At 48.5% G+C, this 26860-nt stretch overlaps 1 protein-coding gene across 13 annotated transcripts in view; it reads right to left on the reverse strand.

Annotated features, from left to right (window-relative positions):
* The window catches only part of KANSL3 (KAT8 regulatory NSL complex subunit 3), a 66287-nt gene that overhangs the window by 24090 nt on the left and 15337 nt on the right, over positions 1–26860 (reverse strand). For 10 of the 13 annotated variants that reach the window (XR_010317884.1, XR_010317883.1, XM_064268412.1 and 7 more), the window contains exons 4-21: positions 25983–26073; positions 25665–25850; positions 18219–18350; positions 17868–17984; positions 17525–17626; positions 17344–17415; positions 16427–16501; positions 16093–16250; positions 10116–10179; positions 9440–9640; positions 9075–9231; positions 7472–7549; positions 5243–5434; positions 4714–4795; positions 3816–3949; positions 2835–2944; positions 2087–2309; positions 1597–1730 (exon numbers count right to left, since the gene is read on the reverse strand). Coding sequence is in view for 11 of the 13 variants with exons in the window: in XM_064268412.1 (XP_064124482.1) it covers positions 1597–1730; positions 2087–2309; positions 2835–2944; positions 3816–3949; positions 4714–4795; positions 5243–5434; positions 7472–7549; positions 9075–9231; positions 9440–9640; positions 10116–10179; positions 16093–16250; positions 16427–16501; positions 17344–17415; positions 17525–17626; positions 17868–17984; positions 18219–18350; positions 25665–25850; positions 25983–26073 (2308 nt within the window). In the remaining 2 variants the exon portion in view is untranslated. The remainder of the gene's footprint in view (positions 1–1596; positions 1731–2086; positions 2310–2834; positions 2945–3815; positions 3950–4713; positions 4796–5242; positions 5435–7471; positions 7550–9074; positions 9232–9439; positions 9641–10115; positions 10180–16092; positions 16251–16426; positions 16502–17343; positions 17416–17524; positions 17627–17867; positions 17985–18218; positions 18351–25664; positions 25851–25982; positions 26074–26860) is intronic. The other 3 variants (XM_064268418.1, XM_064268417.1, XM_064268414.1) reach the window with 1 other exon arrangement.

The raw sequence follows: 26860 nt of genomic DNA on the forward strand, positions 1-26860 counted from the left end.
ACATTCACTGCATCGTTATTTACGATACCAAAAAACAGACATAACTCACTCGCTGCCTAACTGGAGAGTAACGAAATATGCTTTCATGCTCCCAGTGAGACACGAGGCAGCCACTCCCTCCATAAAGACAGGGACTGGTGTCACCACGCATTTTATAAATGAAGGCTAGTCACAAAGTAGTCCATGTTCTGTGATCCTATATTTGTCCAAAATAAATAACGCACTTGTACAGACATGAAAATCTGGAAGGCGGCAGATCAGGCTATTAACAGTGGCTATCATCTCTGAAGAAGGAGCCCTGGGGGCGCAGTGGTTAAAGCACTTGGCCGTCAACCAAAGGGTCAGTGGTTTGAACCCAGAAGCTGCTCCTCGGGAGAAAAATGTGGCAGTCTGTTTCCGTAAAGATTTACAGTCTTGGAAGCCGTGTGGGGCAGTTCTACTCCATCCTACAGGGCCACCATGACTCGGAATCAACTCAATGACAGTGGGTTTGGCCTGTATTTTCTTTTTTAATAATCTCTGGGAGCCGTGTTATGGAAAATTTTCACTTTCTAAATATTTCTTTAATGTTTGCATTATCTAAGAACAATCGCTTTTGTAACCAAAAACAATAAGGAATAAAGGAAATTAAAAAACCTCCACCCCTTTGCAAAAAGGTGGGAGGGGTAGCCCTGAACCCAGTGAACGTTAGGCAACAATCTACACGATTTTTCCCCCAGTGAAGAGGTGGAAAAGCTTCTGGAAACATTTGGGGACTATCCTCTGCCACAGTATGGCGTCGCCAGCTCCTGGCAGGGCTGGCGAGGTGGAGTGATGGACAGGGCCGGGCCTGAGGTCATGCAGCCCACACAGGAAGGCCATGGCTGAGACAGTGGATGCTGATGGAAAGCACACTCAATACCAGACTCAAACCATGTTTTTTGCTAACCTCCAACCTTTGGGTGGCTCCTCAGATCACCATTTAAGATTAGAAACGTTTTACTAGAAAAGGTCACAATGGAAATCAATCAACTAACAGAAAGTGACAATGAGCTCTGTGGTAGGAGCTATAAATACCCAGTTGTATCCTCGAAAGACAGCAGAGCAAGTCAAGACCTGGGAAGGTACAACGCTGGAATGCTGCTGTTCACAGGAAGAATTTTAGCCAAACCTCTAACTGGAACTGGAATCCCTGGTGGCTAGTGGTTAAGTGCCATGGCTGCTAACCAAAAGGTCAGCAGTTCAAATCCACCAGGCCTCTATGGGGCAGTTCTACTCTGTCCTGTCGGGTCGTTATGAGTCGGAATCAACTTGATGGCAATGGAAACCTCTAACTATAACCCCTGGATGAGGAAACCAAGAATGGGGGCAAACAAAACATTAACTAGCAGGCACACACTTCAACATATTTAATCCTCACAACAACTAGCGAACATTATAGAAAAGGAGAGACTCAAAGAGGTCCAAGGCTTGCTCGGTTACAAACCACAAACCCCAAAGTCTAGATCTGAATGTGACAGGCCTACAAGTCCAGTGCATCAGCAGCTCCTCCGATCAGCCAGCCCCAAACTTCCCAATACTGGGGTCTGTGTCCTCAGTCTTCCCAGGCTGACTCACCTGTGAGCTGGAGGGCAGAGCCTGGGGGGCCGGCTCTTCTGACAGGGCTGCTCCTGAGCCCACGGGGCTCAGCGTGGTGATTCTGCTCGGCTGGCCACGCAGCGTCAGCGTGATGGTGGTTGGAACCTTCAAGCCTGAGAGAGACATAGAAAAGCAGGGTTTTTTTTTTTTTTTAGTCACAGCCCCCACTTTCTGCTGAGGCTTTCCTTTCCTGGAGAGTTTCTTCCCCACATAACAGCACCACCCCAATCCGCCCTCGGCCTCCTCCCCAGACAGTTCATCTGTGCCATTAGTTGGTCCGAAAGGTAACAGCAGACAGCCTGTGTTCTCTCAGCCTCTCTTGGGATGCGTCCACACAGCTGAACCCCTCAGGGTCAAGGCCTGGGCCCTGTGGGGTTGGGTTCAGTATCATACCTTGCCCACGTGAGATGTGAAGGCCCTGGGGGAAGCTCCCAAGTCTGGGAGTCTCCACAGTTCTCCTGAGACTCACCTGATGCTTGATTAGAGATCTGAGCCAGGCCAGGGAGGCTGCTTGCCAACTTAGCCAGGCCCCCATTGGTCAGCAGCTGGTGGATGGCTGTAGGCTTCCCACCAGGAGTGGCACCCAAGGAGGAGAGAGTGGTGGCCACAGGAATGGTTCGGACAATGGTGCTGGTGCCGGTGGTGATGGCACCCAGGCTCTGCATGGGGGTGGGCAACTTCATACTGGTGGCCTGTGGGACACAAACCCGGGGCTCAGAAGCTGTCGCCTAACAGCAAGGTCTGCGTTTGCAGGGCCCAGAAAACATTACCAAGGGCTACCGTGTACTGCATGCCTACTACCTGCAAGGCACTTTTTCAGGCATTTCGCATGTACCCACTGCTACTGAGTCGATTCTGACTCACAGCAGCTATACAGGACAGAGCAGAGCTGCCCCACAGGGTTTCCAAGGAGTGGTTGGTGGATTCGAACTTCCAACCTTTTGGTCGGCAGCAGAGCTTCTGACCACTGCATCAGTCCTCACAACAACTCTGTGGGGGAGGTACCATTATCACCTCCACTTTATAGACCACAAAGACACAAACAAGTCAAAAAACCTGCCTGAGGTCACACAGTAACAGATATAACCTTAACCTTCAGTAGCTCCCAGCTGTGTAGTCAGAAGGCTGTCTGTTCTAGACCCCCTGATCCCAGATCCATTCTCCCTGAAAAACCACCGTGCTAAGGAGGCCTCCTCCCACACCTGGTAGATCCGCACCTGGGGGGCTGGCCCTGGGGAGGGACTTGCTGGGAGGCCAGAGGATTTGCTGCTGATGTCCTGCAAGCTGAAGCTGAGGCCCTGGAGGAGGCTGCTGGCTGACGTGGCCCCTGGAGGAAGATGTGACAGGTATCAGCACGGGCTCAACCACCTGTACTTACCCTGAAAGCAGCGGTGCCCATCCACCCTTAGCATCAACTGAAACACTAGGGTTCTCTCCCTGGGACATCCCCACTGCTCAGGAAGATGCCAAGAAAGTCTCCCTGGTGCATGCTGGACGCCACCTAAGGAAAGGCACTGTGCCAGAAACTGCAACGGTTCCCTCTGCAAGTCCCCAACCTGTTCCAAACTACCACCTGTGCTACATTGTGGAAAACTTTAGGAGGAACCAAGAAGAACTTGAATTTTCAGCAATCTAAAATTCCCTCCTTTCTTTCCAGGGGAGAGGAAGAGCTTTTTAAGCCAAAAGAATTCCAAATACCTGGCTTACCCTTCACCTCACACACAGTCCAGTAGACTCAGAGCAGAGGAAGGCCCTCTAGAAGGAGAGGAGGGGCTGCACAGCCTCAGCCCCGCTGAGCTCAGGCAACAAGCTTTTCCACGCGGGGGATGGGGTGTTAGAAGCAAGCAGACAGGCTTAGACAGAAAAAGTCTCGTTTTGCTAATGCCCAGCAAAAAAAAGCTCAGCAGAGCTGTTTTATTCCATCAGATGTGTTTAAAACGCCAGATGAAATACAAATATCCCCCACCAGTTATCTACCTTTCTTATAGTACAGGGCACAATATCAGCAGACGGGAGTATCTACTCACTGAAGATACTGGGGACAAGGAACCCCCTACCCCACATCTAATGCCAGCCTCACGTCAAGCCTCTATGACAAGGCTGAGGTCCAGAAGAGCATCCTCCAGATACCGCTCTAGGGACACTCTGCGAGAACCAGCCTTTCACTTGGGAGGGAGAGAAGCCGGGCTACAAGATACCTGGAAGGGAGTTGCCTGGAGAGGCGGCCACCAAGCGGCTCTGGAGTGTGTGCACAGCACTGGGCGCAGTGCTGCTGGACACCGCCGAGGAGGCTGGGCTTGCTGACAGTCCCCCTTCAGAAGAAGCACTTGACCTGGAGACAAAGAAAGGAGCTCCATTATCCAAAGGCCAGAGAGCCCCAGGACCTGGCAACACAGGGAGCGAGCCAGCGCAGACCCCAGGAAGGTTTTCAGAAACGGACACAAGGCTAAAACCTTTGGTTTCTTCATCCCACCTTCCAAAGTCAGCCTCTTGTCCTTCTGACACGAAGGCATTGGTGGTTCAGGGGTGGAATTCTTGCCTTCCATGCTGGAAACACAAATCTGATTCCCAGCCAATTCAACCACGGACAGCCACCACCCTCTGTCCGTGGAAGCTTGTGTGTTGTTAAGATGCTGAACAAATGTCAACGGAGCTTCCAGACTAAGACAGACTAGAAGAAAAGGCCTGGTGATCTGCTTCCAAAAATCAGCCAATGAAAACCCTGTGGATCACAATGGTCCAATCCACAGCCAATCATGGGGACGCACAGGACTGGGCAGCGTTTTGTCCATTGTGCACGAGGTCATCATGAGTTGGGGCCAACCTGACAGCAGCTAACAACAGTTCTTCTAAAAATCAGGCCGAAAGTAAGGACATCAGGCCTTGGACAAGAGCTAGGGAATGCTTTGCAATCGTTAAATAAATATGAACTCTGAGTTGACCCAAAAGAAAGATGAAGACGCCAATCAGGAAGATGTTACATTCCCTTAACTGACAGAATCCAGAATCTACCATCTTCCCAAAGCACTGAGTGGGTCAGAGAAGGGGTGAAGGAGCAAAAGGGAACAGAGACAGACAGACAGGAACCAGACTCACTTGGCTGTGGTGAGAAGTCCTGTGAGCTCCTTGGCCCCTGACGCCTGCCCCAGGGTCATGGTGACGGGCTTCCCCCCTGACACTGCAGAACAGAAAACCCCAAGGCCAACAGTCAGTCCTGTCTAGCCCCTACCTTTCAGGGTTCCACAGTCAGGCTAAATGCAAGGCAATATGGACAAAGACAGGAAGATTAAAAAGAAGAACTACATTAGAGTAGGGAGAGTTGGGTTATCTTTTCCTTCTATTTTCTAGAATGTTCTATTACCTTTAACAGAAACCAAAAAATAACAAGATACATAATGCTTCAAATGACCCCACAGTGTCCTCTCGTATTCTGCCACCCTGGTTCTTGCTCAGAGCAAGTCACTGCCTGTTCTCTCCCCACGTGCAACCTCGTGCCTCCTTTGCGCCAGGCTCCTCTCACACTAAGTGCAGGCTGAGACGTCCAGCAAGTAGCCTCAAGAGTGCAACGTTATATGCCCGGGAGAGCTCTGTCAGTTTTTGTTTAAACGAGCCAAGAGAAGCTCACCTTCTGGGGCTCCTCCCTGGGAAGGAGCACATGCACCTCCAGCTGCGTCCCCGTGGGAGATAAGGGACACCTTGATCTTCGGTCGCTTGGAAGCCTTACTGCCAGGAAGAGGGCTGGAGGGATGGTGCCGCTTCAGCTGGACCCTGAGGTCCTCCTTCTCCACTTCCTCCGTTTGTTCTGATGAAATGGGAACTAGGACGTGGGGGTGAGGTGAGAGTCTCCACAACCCAAAAGAGCCCCACAAGCTCTGAGAGCGGACAGAAGTACAGACACACCCACGTGTGAACGTACTCACAGAAGAACAGGGTCTTGCTTCAGAGGAAACACTAATGCTTGAGGCCCACCTCACTCAGGTCCCACCTGTGGTGGAACCTACCCTGCCCGTCTTAGAGAAGGGCTCCATCCCCATCCCTCATCCCTGCCCTGGAGTCAGGTGTAAGGGGGCCCTGAGTTGGTGGGGAAAGAAAGACAAGGGAGGGGCCCTGACCCTGCCTAACAAAGGCCAACAAAACAGAGGACTCACCAAGTGGATTTAAACAGTGCTTCCCAGACTCAAAAAAAACTGTGATAATTTTCGTTTCAAGCCTCCCCCCATCACACAGCTGGGGACAGCAAACATTCTACATGAACCCACAGAGAGAACAGGCCATCCAGCTCTCTCTAAAAGAGAGCGTTTTCACAAGGATCTGAATCCCCTCTGCTCTAAGCGCCTGAGGTTGAGGGTCTGCTTGCCGAAAGGAGACAATGACAAGGATTATCAGTAGGACTTGGGACTGGCTCTGAGCAGTAGCTACGGGGTTAGGGAGCATGGCAGCCCAGACAGCCTCGCAGCTCCTACCCAGAGGCAACCATCTGAACCAGTATGGAAGGCCCTCTGTTCACACAGGCCTCCTCCTCCACTGAATCAGACTCCCCCCGCACGTGGCCAAGCCTCCCGGACCCAAGTCATCCCTCAGGCCCCATCAGAGACAGCTCCTCCTGAGACCCAGGGCTCCACCCGGAAGCCTCCTGGACCCAAGTCATCCCTCAGGCCCCATCAGAGACAGCTCCTCCTGAGACCCAGGGCTCCACCCAGAAGCCTCCTGGACCCAAGTCATCCCTCAGGCCCCATCAGAGACAGCTCCTCCTGAGATCCAGGACTCCACCCGGAAGCCTCCTGGACCCAAGTCATCCCTCAGGCCCCATCAGAGACAGCTCCTCCTGAGACCCAGGGCTCCACCCGGAAGCCTCCTGGACTCAAGTCATCCCTCAGACCCCATCAGAGACAGCTACTCCTGAGACCCAGGGCTCCACCTGGAAGCCTCCTGGACTCAAGTCATCCCTCAGGCCCCATCAGAGACAGCTCCTCCTGAGACCCAGGGCTCCACCCGGAAGCCTCCCAGACTCAAGTCATCCCTTAGGCCCCATCAGAGACAGCTCCTCCTGAGGCCCGGGAGCCCACCCGTAAGCCCCCCCAGTCCTACTTCTTAGCATAAACAAGCAGGGAGTGGGCGGGGGGGGAAGCAGCACTGACACAAGCATGAAGAGGGGACCACAGGGAGCTAGCCCAGACCACCTGACACAACCAGCCGAAAGGACTGCAGAGAGAGTGTAAGTGCACTAGCTAAAGTCAAAACAGGACAGATGGTGGAAGGAGAAAGAGCTGAAAATTTTATGCTGGTAAGTCGTTTGATTTCAGTGGCCAGGATGAAACTAGCATAAGAGAGGGAGAGAGAAAAACGTACAAGGAGACTCAGGCTCACAGGCAGGGATCCCAGGTACACAGGAGACACAAACCACAGTGAAAGCACAAAAATAAGAGACAAAAGGAGGACGACACAACATGAGAGGCAAACAGAAAGGAAGGAGAAAGAGGAAAGACTACAGAGCGAGCAAAAAGAGGCAGCAAGAAAAGACTCGGAAGACAGAAAAGGCAGAAAGCGGAGAAAACAGCAACAGCAGGTGGAAACCAAAACGGACAGAGGAGGGAGGAGGGGGGAGTGGGAGGAAGGAAAGCAGAGGGAGAGCAGTGAGAGGAGGGCAGGGAGAGAGGAGAGCAGGGAGAGGGGAGAGCAGGGAGAGGGGAGAGCAGTGAGAGGGGCAAGCAGGGAGAGGGGAGAGCAGGGAGAGGGGAGAGGGGAGAGCATCGAGAGGGGCGAGCAGGGAGAGGGAAGAGCAGGGAGAGGGGCGAGCAGGGAGAGGGGAGAGCGGGGAGAGGGGAATGCAGGGAGAAAGGAGAACAGTACTCACCAAAGAGACAGGAGGAGCTGCCGGGAGGAACAGCTTTCCTCACCAGCATGTTTTGTTTCAGAAAAGCAGCAAACTGTGCTGGAAGGAATCAGAAAGAATCACAGAGTCACAGCCAGCCGGAGAAGGGGAGAAGGAGAGGGAGCGAGGAAAAGATAAGACAAAGTTCTAGCACACTGGTCAAGAACAGGGGCTCTTTCTGGAGTTACTGCATGGGTGTGACACCTGACTCTGCCACTTGACAGCTCCGTGGAATCACCTATTAATGGGAGACTGACTGTAACACGTACCTAGCTCATGGGACTGTTGCCAAGACTACACGAGCTAAAGCAAGTCAAATGCCCAGAGGGTGGGGCACACAGTGAGGGCTCCCTCAGGAAACGTTATCATCATCCCCCCTTGTCCATCAGCTCCACAAAGCCAGGCTGTACAGCTGCTGCTCTCCTCCACAACCCTGGGCCCTGTCTGGACACCCAGCTCGCCAGCCAGCCTTCTAGCACTCCTGATTCTCGACTGCCCAGGCCCTCCGGAAGCACAGCAGACCCCTCACTCTCTCTCTCCATCACTACCCACCCAGAACTTGTCTCTGGTCACCCACTGTTCAAGAAGATGCAGGTTGCAGGGCAGCCATGCAGACCCTGGGGACCTGACCTCTTCTCTGCCTTCAGCCAAGGACTCAAGCTTATGCCCTTTATTAGCATTGCGCTTACAGGCCAGCCCCTAAGAGGCCTGGCTTTAAGTTCTGACCCTTTGGCTTCACTACAAGAAACAAAGGAGACGTGAGCAGACCATGTCCCGTCAACTCCACGCCTCTCTGCTCAACAGCCAGTCTTCCCGGGCACTGCCACTCCCCAGAGAACCTCAAATGGGGCGTGCTCCTGGATACGTCACCAAAAGCCATGCCCGAGGCCTCACCTCAGAGCCTGACCAGCTGGATCAAAGCAGGGAAGGAGAGCCACTGGCTGCTTCCTCTTCTCTCCCTATCAGCGAACCCCTCCCTTTCGATAGCTTCTTATGTAGCGCTTGCTGCTCTCAAAGCTCAAATTTCAACCACACAAATATTGCCAAGCCTAACCAAAATCTAACTGCTGACACCCCTGATGAACTTCGCTACAGACCCCAGTGTGGGAGTCTTGATGCTTCAGGGATAGAACAGAGAAAGGGCCTTAGGCCAGCTGAGCTGCCCCAGAACCTGATAAATGACGTCAATCTCCCTGCACACATGAGCTGAGAGCTCTCATCCTGCAGGAGCAGCTGGGCAGCACCTCGGAAAGGGAAGATGCAGCTCCCCAACTGGCAGTTAGAAAAAAAGTCAGAGGCCAATATACATTTAGTCAGTTCACAAACCTAACTTCCCTCGAACAGCCAGTCAAAGCTATAACCGGTGGGACCACACAGCCCACTAATGCACAGCCCTCTATTGACTTTTTACCCTTGAAAGTAGCCCTTGGTATTCACTTCAACCTAATTTTGCCTGGATGGAAATGTTAAGAATGGTGCCTCTCACAACCCCCTGAGAAAACTATGGATACTGGTATTTTCCAATCACCACCTGGCGTCACCTGCGGCAGACAGAAGCCGAGAGACCACCGGGTCAGGCACCTACCTTGAGCCTGTTTGTGGGTCAGCACAGCTTCTGTCCGCTGCACATGCCTCTTCAGCAGCTGAGAGCTCCCAATCTGGCTGGACTTCTGGGCAGAGGTCACTGTGGTCACTTTGGTCTTGGGGCTGGAGGTGGGGCTGCTGGACACACTGGAGAGATCCTGGGTAGAGCGAGAAGGACAAGAAGGCTGTGGATCCGGCCACCAGTCAGCACGCTCCCCTGGAATTCCTGGCCAGGGATTCTCCTCGCAGGAACTCACAGACCTACAGCACGGACAAGGTGGACAGGCACACCCAGGACAACTAAGAAACCAACTCCCTAGTCCTAATTCTCCAGCAAAACTGCTCCTCCCTCCCAGTGTGCGTTACCTCTGAGCCTGAGGGCGAGGCGGGTAGCTTGGCAGCTGGGGAGGCAGGTCGACTGCCCCGCTCAGGGACTTCAAAGGCCAGGTCTCTGCGGGCTGCATCACGGGGTTTCTTCTTCTTCTCAGCATCCTGATCCCGAGGCTCAGATCCCATGTGCCCTTCAGCACGGGTAAGCACTCCAGTCAGAAAGTCTACTATCTCGTCCTAGTGTCAAGAGGACCAAGGCCCTGTTAGTCCTAGCCTGGAAAGTAAGAACTGCCCAGACATTTTCAAAGTTAAATTAACTTCACCTTTGGGGGCCAGGTGTGCAGGCCCTCTGCACTCAAACAAAGCCTGGCACAAACAACAGCCTTTGAAGGACTGCTGAGAGGTGCCAGTGGACTGATGCCTCTCCATGAGCAGCACCCCACATTGGGGGGGTCACACTCTGTCACTCCCCTCCACTAGGCCCTTTCTCCCCCTGCCCCCATGCTTCCCTTGCCTCTTAAGCTCATCACTCTCCCTCTCTTTTTCTTCCCCTTTTTTCCCTTTTCTTTGTTATGATTTAGGCCCACCAGAGGCCCCAGTGCATAACCTCTCACCCTTCAGAGCCAAGGAGTCTGCTGCCAAACAAGACCAAACCTGAAAAGCTACAGAAAAGCAAGCCTTTCTGAGAAAAATGCATAAAGCGGCGGTTCACCTGAATACATCTGTCCACCATGCTCTGAGTTAGTCCTTCTGATTTCTTCTTTGCTTTACTTATTCTAGAAGACAAAAAGGAAGAGTGTTTACTTTCTATTTCATAGCATCATGTGGAATTAAGAATGGATTTTTCATCTGTATTGGTTACTTTTCTAGGTCCGAGAAGGAGGGCTCTTAGCCCACTGGCAGGTTACTTAACCTCTCTGAATCTGAACTGCAACATCTACAAAACAGGAAATCATAATACCTCCCTCACGGAGTTGCAGGGATTAAACAAACAACCTATGTAAATAACCAAGTACAGAGCCTAGGACTACACATTTCAAAATCCCTACACACAGAGCAACTCTACCTGGATTGCTGGGACCTCATCTAGAGGTCCCCCGACCCAGGCCTGCACCGAGATTACTCAGTGCTGCTCAGTGTTACGTCAAGTACCTAAAGCAAATGGAAGAAATGACGACATAAAAGAGCTGAACAGAAGATTTCAAGGGGCAGCCCAAGAAGACAAAGTAAAGTATTACAATGACATGTGCAAAGACATGGAAATGGAAAACCAAAATAGAAGAACCTGCTCGGCATTTCTCTAGCTGAAAGAACTGAAGAAAAAAATTCAAGCCTTAAGTTGACATATTGAAGGATTCTACGGGGAAAATATTAAACGATGCAGGAACAATCGAAAGAAGATGGAAGGAATACACAAAGTCACTATACCAAAAAGAACTGGCTGATGTTCAAGCATTTCAGGAGGTAACACGTGATGAGGAACTGACAGTACTAAAGGGAGAGGTCCAAGCCGCACTGAAGGCACTGGCGAAAAACAAGGCCCCAGGAGTTGACGGAACACCAACTGAGATGTTTCAACAAACGGATGCAGCGCTGGAAGCGCTCACTCATCTATGCCAAGAAATCTGGAAGACAGCTACCTGGCCAACCAACTGGAAGAGATTCGTACTGACATCCATTCCCAAGAAAGGTGATTCAACCTAATGCAGAAATTATCAAACAATATCACTAATATTACACACAAGCAAAATTTTACTGAAGATCATCCAAAAACAGCTGCAGCAGTGTATCGACAGGGAACTGCCAGAAATTCAGGTCGGATTCAGAAGAGGATGTGGAACCAGGGATAGCATTGCTGATGTCAGATGGATCCTAGCTGAAAGCAGAGAATACCAGAAGGATGTTTACCTGTGTTTTACTAACTATGCAAAGGCATTTGACTGTGTGGATCATAAGAAACTATGGATAACATTGTGAAGAATGGCAATTCCAGAACACTTAATTGTGCCCATGAAGAACCCGTACACACAGCAAGAGGCAGTCGTTCAAATATAACAAGGGGATGCATGGTTTAAAGTCCAGAAAGGTGTGCGTCGGGGTTGTCCTTTCACCATACCTGTTCAATCTGTATGCTGAACAAACAAACCGAGAAGCTGGACTATCAGAACAGGGCATCAGGAATGAAAGAAGACTCGTTAACAACCTGCATTATGCAGATGACACAACCTTGTTTGCTGAGAGGGAGGAAGACTTGAAGCACTTACTGATGAAGACAAAGACCACAGCCTTCAGTGTGGATTGCACCTCAACATAAAGAAAAATCCTCACAACTGGACCAATGAGCAACATCATGATAAACGGAGAAAAGATTGAAGTTGTCGAGGATTTCATTTTACTGGAAGCTACAACCAACACCACAAAAGCAGCAGTCAGGAAATCAGAAGACACACTGCACTGGGCAACTCTCTGTGAAAGACGCTTTAAAGCGCTGAAAAGCAAAGATGTCGCCTTGAAGACTAAGGTGCGCCTGACCCAAGCCATGGCGATTTCCGTCACCTCATATGCACGTGAAAGCTGGGTGATGAATTGACGCCTTGGGATTGTGGTGTTGGCGAAGAATACTGAATATACCATGGACCGCCAAAAGCATGAACAAATCTGTCTTGGAAGAAGTACAATCAGAATGCTCCTTAGAAGCAAGGATGACGAGAATACATCTCACACACTTTGGAAGTGTTATGGAGAGGGATCAGTCCCTGGAGAAGGACATCACGCTTGGTAAGGTAGAGGGTCAGCAAAAGAGAGGAAGCCCCTCAACGAGACGGACTGACACACTGGCTGCAACAATGGGCTCCAGCATAACAATTGTGAGGATGGTGCAGGACCAGGCAAGCGTTTCATTCTGTTGTACACAGGGTCACTGTGAGTCAGAACTGACTTGACAGCACCTGACAACAACTCAGCTGAGATTACCAAAAAGGGAGGAAAAGTTGTCACAAGTCAGTTGTAAAGGGGTAAGAGAAAACTACCCCAGCTGGCTGCACTCCTTAAAACCCCTGGCTTCTGATAAGGTGCCTTGGAGGAGTGAGAAATAGCATACCAAGTGACAGGCTGAACAACAACATGAGTCTACAAATTCTGAGATTCCAGTTTACTAGTTATTGGCCTCAGTCCCATTTAACACCCTCATTTTACAGATGAGGGTAGTGCGTCCCAGAAGTTAAGCATTTACCCACGATTCTTAGCGAAAAGGTCAAGACTAAACTCAGGCCCCTGACTCCCTGTCGGGTTCCCGGTATCATACGAGTATGTCTCATAAGTAGTCTCACAGTGCAGCTCTCAGTAACAGGGCTGCTACCTCCCCCCAGTCCCTCACAGCAACTCAACACTCTCAACCTATCCTCACGGAGGTCCAGGTCTGTGAGTTATCAAGAAAAACAGCGTTTTTACATGAAAACATCTCCTTCAGCATCAAAGGATTAGACACTAAATCCACAAGAAGCTGACAGAATGTCAAAGGTCAGAAGGGCTTCTCCAAAACACTTCTGAGTGAACCTGGCCTGACAGCTGGGAGCTTTAAGCTGCTAGTTACAGCACGCGACAGAAATTAAGCTCCAAGATGGTGCATATAAAAAAGAAGGCCCGAAAAGCAAAGAAGTTTCCAGGATAAACTGAATGCTTCAAAGGTCAGCGGAGCAAGGGCGGGGGTTTGGGGACCATGGTTTAAGGGGACTTCTAAGTCAATTGGCAAAATAATTCTATTATGAAAACATTCTGCATCCCACTTTGAAATGTGGCGTCTAGGGTCTTAAATGCTAACAAGCGGCCATCTAAGATGCATCAATTGGTCTCAACCCACCTGGAGCAAAGGAGAATGAAGAACACCAAGGTCACACGATAACTATGAGCCCAAGAGACAGAAAGGGCCACAGGAACCAGAGACCTACATCACCCTGAGACCAGAAGAACTAGTTGGTGCCCGGCCACAATCGATGACTGCCCTGACAGGGAGCACAGCAGAGGACCCCTGAGGGAGCAGGAGATCAGTGGGATACAGACCCCAAATTCTCATAAAAAGACCAGACTTAATGGTCTGACTGAGACTAGAGGAATTCCGGCGGGCATGGTCCCCAAACCTTCTGTTGGCCCAGGACAGGAACCATCCCCGAAGACAACTCATCAGACATGAAAGGGACTGGACAGTGGGTAGGAGAGAGATGCTGATGAAGAGTGAGCTACTTGTATCAGGTGGACACTTGAGACTGTGTTGGCATCTCCTGTCTGGAGGGGGGATGGGAGGATAGAGAGAGTTGGAAGCTGGCAAAATTGTCACGAAAGGAGAGACTGGAAGGGCTGACTCATTAGGGGGAGAGCAAGTGGGAGTATGGAGTAAGGTGTATATAAACTTATATGTGACAGTCTGACTTGATTTGTAAACGTTCACTTGAAGCTCAATAAAAGTTAATAAAAAAAAAAAAAAAAAGCCCGATGAAGGGCACAATCTATTTTTCAGTAGGTTTCTTGAAAACATAACTAAAAGCCCTACACACACTCCACCCCTGTGAGCTAAGCGTGGCCCTCTCAATGACCAGGGACACCTTCTGAAAACCTCTTCCGACACACAGACAATGGCTACTACTCAGCCAGTCCACTTCTCAGTACATGCTACGACAGGGATGGTGCTTGAAGACATCATGCCAAGTGAAATGAGTCACTCACAAAAGGACAAATATTATATGACCTCACTTACATGAAAAGACAAGAACAGGCGAATGTACAGAGCTCCAAGTTTATTAGTGGTTACCAGGGATGGGGAGGAAGGGGAAAGTGGGGGTCACTGCTTATGCAGCATTGAGTTTTGGTTTACAGTGATGTAAAAATCACGTTGATTAAGGGTAGGGTTGCATAGCGATTAACTGCTGTCAATAAGCTGTACACCTGTAAACAATTAATTGGCAAAAATTGTGTGATACCTATAACAACAACAACAAAACAAACATGAAGAGCAGCGTCAGAGGCTGCTTATATATAACCAAACATTTCATGGGATTTGGTTTCTTGGTTTGAAGGTTTAGGGTCTTAGTTTCATGGGACATTCCAGTTAATCAGTCTGTTTAGCGATCTGCTCTACCCGCTGCATAGTGCCTGGGGTCCTAAAAGCTTGCAAGCGGCCATCCAAGGTACAACAATTGGTTTCCCTTTACCAGGAAAAACAGAGGAAGGAGTGTCAGGAGTAGGAGGAAAAGATGGAATGTGTGGTTAATTGCCTCCATGAACAACAACTGTCTCCTCTGCCATGAGATCAGAAGAACCAGATCGTGCCTGGCTACCATTATTGAATATTTTTATCAAAGATTCTATAGAATCCTGATCAAAAGGGGGAAAATACAGAACAGAATTTCAAATTCTAACGTAATACAGATTTTCTGGAGCCACTGAGGCTGGATGAACGCCTGAAACTACTGCCCTGAGATAATCTTTAAACCTTAAACCAAAAATATCCCCTGAAATATTCTTAAAACCAAAAAACAGTATAGCTTAACTAGTAAAGAACATCTGCCTTAAACACATGGGATCAAACTGACAACAGCAACTCAAAAAATCAGACAGAAACCTTAGGGGGCAGTGAGTATATGTTAACGGGAGAGGAACAATTCAGAAAAGGGAGAGAATGGTCGCACAACTCGAAGAATGTAATTCATGACACTGAACTGTACATGTAGAACTTGGTATGTTCTGCTGTGTATATTCTCAACAATGACAAATAAATTATTAAAAAATAATAACTAAGGTATGTTAAAAAAACTAACTTTCAAAGTCTGGCTGTGTTTATCCTCCAAGATCTGTAAAACGACACTTAATACACAGTTAATCTATGTTCCCACGCGTCCTCAGTAAGGCACAGAAATCAAGAGAAAAAAAGCACCTACCTCAGCGCAAGTATGATGAGGAAGAGGATATTTACAAAATCGCCAAGTATCTTCTCCCCACAAGGTACTTACTAATTACAAAGGGAAACACAGTACCTCACCCAGGAGAAACGTGGGTGAAACCAAGCAGCTAGAGTCAACATCCACAGTGATAAGACGCCACCACATCACCCCCTGTGTGATGTCCTGAGAAGTGACCTCACCTCTACGGCTTTCCTGCCAAAGATGCACATCCTCAACCTAACCCCAACAGAGTGCCGGGAAACCTGAACTGAGGGACATTCTGTGAAGTAACTGGCCTCCAAAAATGCCTTCAAACTGGTTTTCAAAAATGTCAAGGTCATAAAAGACAAAAAAAAAGACTCAAGGAACTGTTCCAAATGAGAGGAGACTGAGGAAACATCGCAACCAAATGCAACATGTGCATGTGGACTTAACTGGGAACCAGAGAAAGGGTGTTAATGAGACAGCTGATGACGCGGGGCTGTCCATTAGATGACAGTACTGTATCAACACTGATTTCCTCATCTGATAATTACACCATGGCTGTGGAAGATGTTAAAATGTGGGAAATATAGCTGAAGAGCATATGGGAATTTTCTGAATGATTTTTGCAACTTTTTGTTAAGTCTGAAATTATTTTAAAATGTTAAAAGAAAAAAAACTAGGCGCCCACTTTTGACTGAAGCAGACTGGCCTGCAGTCACACCCCCCTTACAGGCAGCACGGCGCTCCCAAGCTCTGGGAGAGCGGACCCACCTGAGATTATCATCGGCTCCCCCGACCACCACCAGGCTGTTTTCAGCCCGAATCTTCTCCCGGAAGTCCTCCATGGCTTCAGGGTGACACTGCAGAGAATTCTGACCGATGACAAAGAGGACTGGAGTCTTCATATCCAAGAGGGGGTCGTCCACGTCCTAGAACAGGTGCATGTTTCAGAGTTGGCCAGTGGACACTCACTCGGCACTGACCTGGAAACTCCACCCAGGAGAGTCCCCGTGACTGCGGTCCGGATGGACACCAGGTGGGAGAGGCCTGCACTCCCTCACTCTCACCTGCCAACGACCAAGCTAGCAGCTTCCCCTGTTCTTACCCCTCTGGGGCCGTCCACAGTAAGCAGAGGAAACCCAAGGCAGACAACCGCAGTGACATACTCCATCACCGACACCTGTAAACAACAGCACAGTCCATCTAAAGGGCAACTGATGCCCTGCAGCTAAAGCCTACCCAAAAACCAGGAGCGGGCCAGGCCTAGCAGCCAGTCCCCTCTCCTACTCGCCTGCCCTAAGCCCCAGGTGCATCAGCCGGGGCAGCAGCAGTTAAGAGCAAGGAACACAGGTGCACCATTCCACAAGCAGCCCCACCTAGAGACTCAGTGCCCTGAGATGACCCCAGGAGAAGGCTGAACCTTAGGATGGGAAATTCAGTCCTTCAGTCCTGTCAATCCTCCAGACTGTATGGAGTCTCCGGGTCACTTTTTCTCCACTAGTAGCAAATACAACCAGGAAAACACAAATGGCGCCCTTATGTTAGAACTGTTGTTACTTTTTTAGGTGGGAGAATGTCATGGCGTGGTATTTATGTTGGGGTTAAAAAAGATAAAAAATAAAAAAAAACCTTTTTCTTATACATATAAAAGCTGAAATATATATAAGTGAAATGAAATATTTGGGATTTTCTTCAAAATAATAGGGGGAAGGGAGAAAGCAGGGAGGAACAAGGTGAAACAGCCTGGCCATGATTGATCGTCGGTAAAGCTGCGTGAGGGGTTTAGTATACTAGTCTATTTGCCCTTATTTTGTCTTTATTTAAAAATTTCCTCAACAAAATTAGAAAATACAGTTTCTCTTCCGCAGTTTGAGGTGCCATTATATAGACAAAGCATCTAGCGCAATGCCTCGAGCCTAACGAAAGCCTCGCTAGTAGCTATCATCCTAACAGTGGTAGTATTCTATCCCAGGACAAGCTCCAAGTTCTCGGTGGCCTCCAAATAAGATGGAAAATACTTACGTGACAGGCCACCAGAGCTCCCGTATTCCAGCCAATCAAGACAATGGGCTTGTGTGGGAAATGGCTGTGAATCTTTGTGGGAAGAGAAAGAAAACAGTAAGACACAGGGGGCCAGAGATGCGTGTGGAACAAGCCCAGGATGCTGGGTGGTGCCACAGTGAACTGAAACAGGCCGTCTCACCTCTAGCACTTTGCTTCTCACGGCCCCGATCATATGTTCAAGGCACTGCAGAACGCCTACCCCACTGCCATTGTTCAGCAGATGGGTGGATACAGGGATGACCTATAAGGAAAGAAGGCAGCATCCATGGCAGCAGAGACAAACTACAAGTCTTCTCTCAATCCCCTTAACCTACCCTCATCCATTCAGTCTCTGATAAGCACCACTGGATTTCCCAACAGAAGAAGAGCTAAGGACGCTTTAAGTTTCGATTCGCCCATCTTGACCCCCTCCCGCATTTTCTTCTCAATCCTCCAAAACTACACTCCCACCCCGTGAGAACAGCTCTTCCTCCAACACATACCTTGCCCAAGCAGGACAGCTGAGACTGCCAGAAGCGGTGGCGGCGTGAGGTGGGGAACACGGAGCTGGAGGGGCCGGAGGAGGCAATGAGAATCAAAGGAGAGCCAGGGAGTTTGCTCTAAGGAGAAAGAATGCCACCCCAGAACCAGTGAGTGGGAGGGATCCTTCCACTAAATCCCATGTATCCCAAAACCCTTCTTATCCCAACCATCTGCTTGTGAAACTATGTTAAAGTGCTAGACAAAGCAAGTCATTAGTGGAAAAGTTAAGCCATTTATTGACCTGAGAACTGACACAGTTCTCAGGCTGGATTCTAAAAATTTCATGTGAAGTCCTGGGCTGTCCAACTTACTGGTTTGTTATGAGAAAGCACCCCCACGGCAGGGTCCCAGGGCCTCTTCAGTAGGAGGGACAAGGCCTCCGCTCCTGCAGCCCCTGTCTTCGTGTGAGACGACACCAGCATCCGGTCAATCAAGGTGGGGATCTAAGACCAGGAAGAGGGATGCTGCCAGGGCCAAGTGGGAGACGACCTCACCACCAGCAACCAGGCGAGAGGCCTGAGCCCACTGTCAGCATAAACAGACTTCCACCAAGTCTCTCAAGTATTCCTCAGGAGCAAAAAGTACAAATAAATGGATGGCTGAACCGCAGGCCTCCTGCCATTAAAGGAAAATGGGTGTGAGCCTTTGGAAGCCAACCTGGTGGTATGCATCAAGAGACTTAATTTACTCCTACCCCTTTTCCAAAGCATTCACTTCAGAAAACAGTCCCCAAGAAAATGGATCAGAAATATCAAGGAGGGGGAATCTCGTGCATGAAGACAAATTCAGTCTCAATAGCAATCAAAAAGTAAAAACAATCTAACTGTATATACTAAGCAAGTGGTTAAACCAATTATGCATATAATTTAGATAATAAGGATTAGTTTCAAATATTTCCAATAATCTGTAATAACACAGAGAAATAATTTTTTAAAATGTTAAAGGTAAAACAGAAAATATAAAAATTACCTCTATGCAGAAAAAAAATTACAAGAACATGTGCCCGAATGTTAATGACGATTCTCTGTGGAGGTGACTCTCCTTCACAGGTTTCTGTGTTTTCTAAATCCCCTCGCTGGAAAATTCTGCACTTTTTTCCTAAAACTACTGTCTTCAAGCTGTGGCACGTTAAAGAAATCTGTTTCCTGCTATATTGTACATATCACGGTTTATACTATACCCCACTTTTTACACCACCAGCAAGGTGACCTTACAGATAGGTAAACATGAGGCTCAGGATGCTGACACTTACACTGAGAAGAAATATTTCTATCGATTCCACACTACCCACAGGGGAAGAAAGATTTTAAAATGTTAGCATTTTCAGAAAAACAAAAAAAAACCTCTTGAGAAACTGGAGAAAAAAAAGTACTACGGTCGATGCAGGTTATGAACCCTGAAAGACAAGAGGAGAAGCTGCCCTCGGCAATGACAAGGACAGTGTTGTTAACTTAAAAGGAGAGAGACTGTCAACATTTCTGTACGAGAAACCAGGAGAATATAACCATGAGGCTTTCTCAGTTCGACTCAGGGAGCAAATATTTCTGTAGCAGCTACTGCCACAGGCACCAGGCGGGCACGGCAGAGAAGTTAATCTGTTGGGGGAATGCACAGAAAGGGGAGGGGGAGCCGAGAAGCCCCACCCAGCCATGGCTCAGACCAGCAGGCAGAGAACAGGGAAGTGTGAGAGGCAATCTCCATCTGACGGGTATAAGACAGGCTCTGAAGAAGCAGGCAGGATTCCAACAGAAGAATGTGGGGAGAGGCCTTCCGATCAGATACCAGCAGGAGGCAAGAACATACGGGGTTTATTCTAGGCACAGATGGGCTGAGGCTGATGATTCAAGTAAGGAAGTAGGTGAACATAAAGCTGGTAACAGAGGCTAGGGGCAAACTGCAAAGAACCTTCAACCACAAACTGGCCGTTTCTACGTAACTTACTCCATAATTTTGAGCCACTCAAGACTTGAGGCAGATTCGCAGAATCTGATCTGAGTCAGAAAGCTTAATCTGGCAGTAGAGAACACCTGTGAAACCAGGAATCCTTGAACCCGCTTTCTGTCAACATAAAGTACTTACAAATAATTAATCAAGAACTGGCTTCTCCACTTGGAACTGGGAAGACCCAGCTTCCCTGGCTTCCCAGCACTGCACTTCACTCAACAGACCATCAAGAGGCGAGGGTCTGTACCTTCTCTGCGTTTTACAACGATCTAACGGTAACAGTCACTGGGCCACGAGCGTGGTCCCGTCCACCTCCATTGTAACAGCCAGCACGTGCTTTAAAAGTAAAACGATCTCAGTCATTTATATCCTTTGGGAAACAACCAGAGTATGCGCCGTGAACTAAACACCATCATAGGAAAATAAAAGTCTAATGGCAGAGCCACTGTGGGAGCACAGCCCAGGGAGGACTGCACCCCCGCCCCAGCCTGAGGCCATTGCTGACTGGTGGCTAGCTCGCACTGGACCCCGGAGCAAGGCTGGGTGATGCGTGATTGTGCACACCTGTCGAGTCCCCTCAACGGTCTGTCATGCTCTTGAAAGCTGAACCGCATTACCACAGGACACATCCCAACAGTAACTCAGATGGGTAAGTAGTGCAAACCTCCTTACAGGGAAACTAGACCCACATCACGCTGCCATGGCAGAGTGGGCAGAGAAGTGAGACCCAGGGCCCCTCCAACACTCACCCCCAGATCCATTCACCAAAGCTGTACTTTACCATAGGTAGAGTGCTGCAGAGGAGAGGACACGTCTAAAAATACTCAAAACACTCATAGGCCACCACTCTCTGCCAGGATTTGTCCTGGCTCAGGGCCTTCTCACCTGTGGCCCTGCTGTTCCTTCTCCCCCAGAGCTCAGGGGACTTACTGGGCTAGACTGATCAACGGTCATCTTCTACTGCAAAGGAGAGTACAGGGGGACATCTGTGACCAGCTTTTCACTAGAAAACCAAGTCCACCAGAGAAAGGAGCAGTACAGGGGACGTCTGTGACCAGCTTTCACTAGAAAACGAACTCCACCAGAGAAAGGAGCAGTACAGGGGGACATCTGTGACCAGCTTTTTCACTAGAAAACGAACTCCACCAGAGAAAGGAGACAGGGGACATCTGTGACCAGCTTTTCACTAGAAAATGAACTCCACCAGAGAAAGGAGCAGTGCGGGGGGATGTTTGTGACCAGCTTTTTCACTAGAAAACGAACTCCACCACACAGAGGAGACAGGGGACGTCTGTGACCAGCTTTCACTAGAAAATGAACTCCACCAGAGAAAGGAGCAGTACAGGGGACGTCTGTGACCAGCTTTCATTAGAAAACGAACTCCACCAGAGGAAGGAGACAGGGGACGTCTGCGACCAGCTTTCATTAGAAAACGAACTCCACCAGAGAAAGGAGCATTTCTGTCTGGTCCACCCCAGCTGGGCACGTTATAGGCACAAAATAAACATTTGCTGAATGAATGAATTAATGTCAAATTTCCTACCATTAGGAATTTATCTGGTCCTTATCTGGTCCTAAGTTTTGTTTCACTTCAACACTAAACAAGCCTTCTGTTGCTAACAAACTCAGCATCTTTCAACTTGAAAATGTCACCATGACCCACCACCACTCCATCCTGTAAATTAGTCAACAAGTATTACCAAAAAAACCAAACTCGATTCCGACTCATAGCGACCCTATAGGACAGAGCAGAAATGCCCCATAGGGTTTCCAAGCAGCAGCTGGTAGATTCGAACTGCTGACCTTCTGGTTAGCAGCCGAGCTCTTAATCACTGTGCCACCAGGGCTCCAATGAGTGCTACAGTACTCGGTTACTTGGTTAATTTGTCAAATTTTAGTTTGGTTCCAGCCTTCCAAACACAAAGTTCATCAGTTGGGGGGAGGGGCATGCACAGGACCTTCCCCCATTGTCCCCACAGATTCACAATAGCCTGAGGGCTTCTCCAATCTTTCTTCACTTCACCAAAAAGAACTCTTAGAGAGGTGAACTGGAGAAATTTACCATGACGTTCCCCACTCTACCCCTCAGTTCCTATGAAAAAACAGGCCAGACCCAAGGGAGGGGCCTCTTCTTCTGACTCTATTGATACATAAAACAGATTAGAATTTAAGGTAGGTTCTGCCTTGGTAGTTGTCCCATCTATGTGGGTCTTAACAGGCACAATGGCACAAGGCGAGGAGATTACAGAATGACAACTCTGGAAGCAGCATGAAGGTAAAGAAATCACACAAGGAAGAAATGAGAAAGACTAAAGGCCGAAAGACCTCAATTAACATATACATTTAGCCTCATTAATAATCAAAAAAATAAAGAGCAAAGTAACCCTTTATGAACGCGTGCTATAAGGCAGGGACTGTGCAGGGCAGATCATATTGGCAAATTTCAAGAACCGATGCTGTGTGTGTGGCCATGGGCACTCCCAGACAGCGGCAACAGTATAAACTGGTGCGGCCTCTGCTCTCCAGGCAGCAGTCTGATAACTTGTATCAATACTCAGAAAGTGCAAACATCTTTACCTAACAATTCTACTTCTAGGAATTTAGCCTAAGACACTAAGACAAGTAAGAAATTATGCTTCCTTATCATAGGGCTATTTGCAACAGTAAAAACGTTCAAACAATATAAATAGCCTCAGGGGATTAGGTAAATAAATTATGGTACATCCAAACAATGGAGCAGCCATCAAATGTGATGACAGCCCTATGTTTATATTTACTGAATAAATTAAGCATGTACTAAGACCAGAACCAAACCCATTGCTGTCGAGTCAATTCTGACTCATAGCGACCCTACAGGACACAGCAGAACTGCCCCATAGGGCTTCCAAGGAGCGTCTGGTGGATTCGAACTGCCGACCTTTTGGTTAGCAGCTGTAGCACTTAACCACTACACCAGCTGGGGTTTCCTCGTAGTAAAACAGTACGTATTATATGATGCTATTTGTGCTAAATTGTATCTATACATATCTGTATGTATACGAGCAATCATTTTATGTCTAGTGATGGGCTTTCCATTGATTTTCATTTTCTTCTTTATATATTTATGTAGCATTTTGGTTTTTCAATGAGCATTTACCTTCATAACTGAAAAAAAAAAATAAAGATGTTTCTATTTTGTTGTTGGTGGTAGCCATCAAGTCGATTCTGACTCTTGACGACCCCATGAGTGCAGAGCAGAACTGCCCTACCAGTTTTCAAGGCTGTGACCTTTTGGCGCAGGCTTCCAAGGCGCCCCTGGGTGGGTTCAAACTGCCAACCTTTCCAACAGTAGTTGCTTAACTGTTTGCATCACCCAGTGGCTCCAGTTTCCATTTCAAAGGGGGGAAAAAAAAAAAAGGTTCCCTCTAACACGTTTTTAGCTGGGTAAAACATGCTGGACATTGTTGTTAGGTGCCGTTGAGTCGGCTCTGACTCACAGCGAACTCATGTCCAACAGAAAGAAACACTGCCTGGTCCTGCGCCATGCTCATAATCACTGTTCTTGGGCATCAGTGTGCTAAAAAAGGCTTCAACGCCAAAGTCCAAGGATCAAAATGGAAGTATAATACTCCGCCTTCAAAAAGGCTGCCTGGGCAGTGGTCACTCATTCATCTAACGCAAGGCCACTTACTGAGCACCAGGAAGGAAGCCAAGAAGACTGTAGGCAGCCAAAATGGAGGTGCCAACCACTACAACGTACTGATTTGTTTTTACTTTAGAAAGCATTCCATCAAACTTTTCCATAAATTACTTAATCTCTGCTGAGCCTCAGTTGCCTCATTAAAAAAAAAACAAGGCAATAATGATCTCTCATAGGGCTGCTATGAGTGTTAAACAAGCTATGCACCTGGCACACAGAGCTAATGCTCGGTAAGTAGAAACTACCAGCAATCTCCTCACATGCATGCTAAAGCTGGACAACGAATAAGGAAGACCGAAGAACTGAACGCCTTTGAATTATGGTGCTGGTGAAAAATACTGAATACACCATGGACTGCGAAAAGAATGAACAAATCTGTCTTGGAAGAAGTACAGCCAGAATGCTCCTTAGAAGCAAGGATGGCGAGTCCTCGTCTCATGTACTTTGGACATGCCTTCAGGAGGTACCAGCCCCTGGAGAAGAACATCATGCTTGGTAAAGTAGAGGGTCAGCAAAAAAGAGAAGACCCTCAACGAGATGGACTGACACAGTGGCTGCAACAACGGGCTTGAGCATAACGATTATGAGGATGGCGCAGGGCCAGGCAGTGTTTCACTGTGTCGTACACAGGGTTGCTAGGAGTTGGAACCGACTCAATGACACCTAACAACAACTAGAAATAATCTAGTTTTTCACCTCAAAACAGGTAAGAAACAATGAATCTGAAAAAATTTTGGGTGTGGCTAAGAGGAAGCTGTTTGCCCGGCAAATTATAGTCGTAAGCTTCCTGCAAAGAAGAAACACTATTAAAAAAAAAAAAAAGTCAAGAACTGAATCAATCCAAGTTGTCTGAGGCCATTTTGTATTGAAGCAAAACACTCAAATATTTCAAGAACCTGTAGGGGTACCGCTGTGCTAAACAACCATTAACAGTTTCTGTGAGCTAACTCTGTGCCAAATTTTGTGCCAAGCATTCTACACGGATTATCTAATTTTTATGAAAATCCTAGAAAGATATAATTATTAACCACACCGTATATAACCTAATACAATAACTAAAATCATAAAAAACCTGAATCACACAAAAAACAACTCAGCTGTGTGCAATATTGTCTAAGTAATAAAAATGCAATAATACATTTCATAAAGAATCCTGCAAAAAATGATTAAAACCAAACGTTGCTCCTGAAGCTCATCCCGCGATGAGTAGAGACTGAGGCATCACTGCAGGTCCCTGCTCCAATCCCCCAGACCCCTGCACACCACCAGTCACTGCAGGTCCCTGCTCCAACCCCCCAGACCCCTGCACACCACCACCAGTCACTGCAGGTCCCTGCTCCAACCCCGCAGAGCCCTGCACACCACCACCAGTCACTGCAGGTCCCTGCTCCAACACCACAGAGCCCTGCACACCACCACCAGTCACTGCAGGTGCCTGCTCCAACCCCCCAGACCCCTGCACACCACCACCAGTCACTGCAGGTCCCTGCTCCAACCCCCCCAGAGCCCTGCACACCACCACCAGTCACTGCAGGTCCCTGCTCCAACCCCCAGAGCCCTGCACACCACCACCAGTCACTGCAGGTCCCTGCTCCAACCCCCCAGACCCCTGCACACCACCAGTCACTGCAGGTCCCTGCTCCAACCCCCCCGAGCCCTGCACACCACCACAAGTCACTGCAGGTCCCTGCTCTAACCCCTCAGAGCCCTGCACACTACGAGTCACTGCAGGTCTCTGATCCAACTCCCCAGAACCCTGTACACCACGAGTCTTGCACCCTTCTCAACACTCCTCCCCGCTACGCCCGTCATCTCCTCCGTGGTAATTCAGCTCATCTCCCTCACCTCACCTCAGAGATGACTGAAACCACAAGCTGAAGGGTTGGAGAGGCTAAATGTATACTCTGGTTTTCAGGTCCCACACCTCATCCTGGAGACAGCAGGGCTGAAGACATCTATACCAGAAGCAAACATGAAATGACACCTTGTCTCCTATTTTTAATAGCAGACCTGTTAGCATCAGTCATGCCCTCCAAGCTGACCAGGCAATGACCTTGCCCAATCCTACATCCTGATCCCACAGACAGAGGCTGACTACCGCTAGGGGCAGGGCAGACACTGATCACAGCCTTACCTTCCCTTTCAGAGTCTGCAAAGCATCCAGGTAGGCAGCCAGCATGGGCAAACTCAAGGTCTCCACTAGGGTGGTGTGCAGCCACTGGATCAGCTTGGTGTCCCAGCTCACGCTTGCCAGGGCCTGCCGCACTCTCCTTGCACACTTGTCCACGGCCACACGGCGCAGCACTGGCTCATTACAAGCCTGAAAGATGTAAGTGGAACTGATAAAACATGAAGGCCACCTTGTTTGCAATGGGGAAGTGGGTAGCAAGTCAGTCAGAGAGTGAAGCTTAAACTAGAAGGAGCCACCCTAGACAGACTGCTAGCATCTTACCCCTTCATTGGCCAAGCGGGCAAGCCGGTCAGACTGCAAGGCTTTGAGGATCTTGTTGAATAGCTTGTTCTGGGCCATTGTCCATCCAGTCCTAGAAGGGAAACTCCAAGAAATTAAAGTCACACCCTAGGGACATTCATGAGTGCACGTTACATGAAGAACATGCCATACTGTTTGTTCCTATTATGAGAACCTAACTTGGGACTAGCTTAGTCTAAGACCACTGAGCTAAAACACACAGACAAGACTCTGGGCCTAGTCCTACCAATGAATCACCTCAGCATCCTTGTTGTTGTCAGGTGTAGTGGAGTCACACAGAGACCCTATGTACAAAAGAACAAACCACTGCCCGGTCCTGCACCATCCTCACAATCGTTGCTATGTTTGAGTCCATCGTTGCAGCTACCGTGTCAATCCATCTCATTAAGGGTCTTCCTCTTTTTTGCTGACCCTCTATTTCACCAAGCAGGATGTCCTTCTCCAGCAACTGGTCCCTCCTAATAACGTGTACAAAGTATGTGAGACAAAGTATGTGAGACAAAGTCTTGCCAATTCAGCTTCCAAGGGGCATTCTGGCTGTACTTCTTCCAAGGCAGACCTGTTTGTTCTTTTGGCAGTCCATGGTATATTCAGTACCCTTCACCGACACTATAATTTAAAAGCATCAATTCTTCTTCAGCCTTCCTTATTCAATGTCCAGCTTTCCCATGCATACGAGATGACTGAAAATACCATGGCTTAGGTCAGGTGTACTTTAGTCCTCAAAGTGACATCTTTGCTTTTTAACATTTGAAATATATCATTTGATTTCTTGGCTTCTGCTTCCATGGGTGCTGATTGTGGATCCAAGTAAAATGAAATCCTTGACAATTTCAATG

The sequence above is a fragment of the Loxodonta africana genome, chromosome 15, assembly GCF_030014295.1.
Source record: "Loxodonta africana isolate mLoxAfr1 chromosome 15, mLoxAfr1.hap2, whole genome shotgun sequence".
Classification (NCBI taxonomy): Eukaryota; Metazoa; Chordata; class Mammalia; order Proboscidea; family Elephantidae; genus Loxodonta; species Loxodonta africana.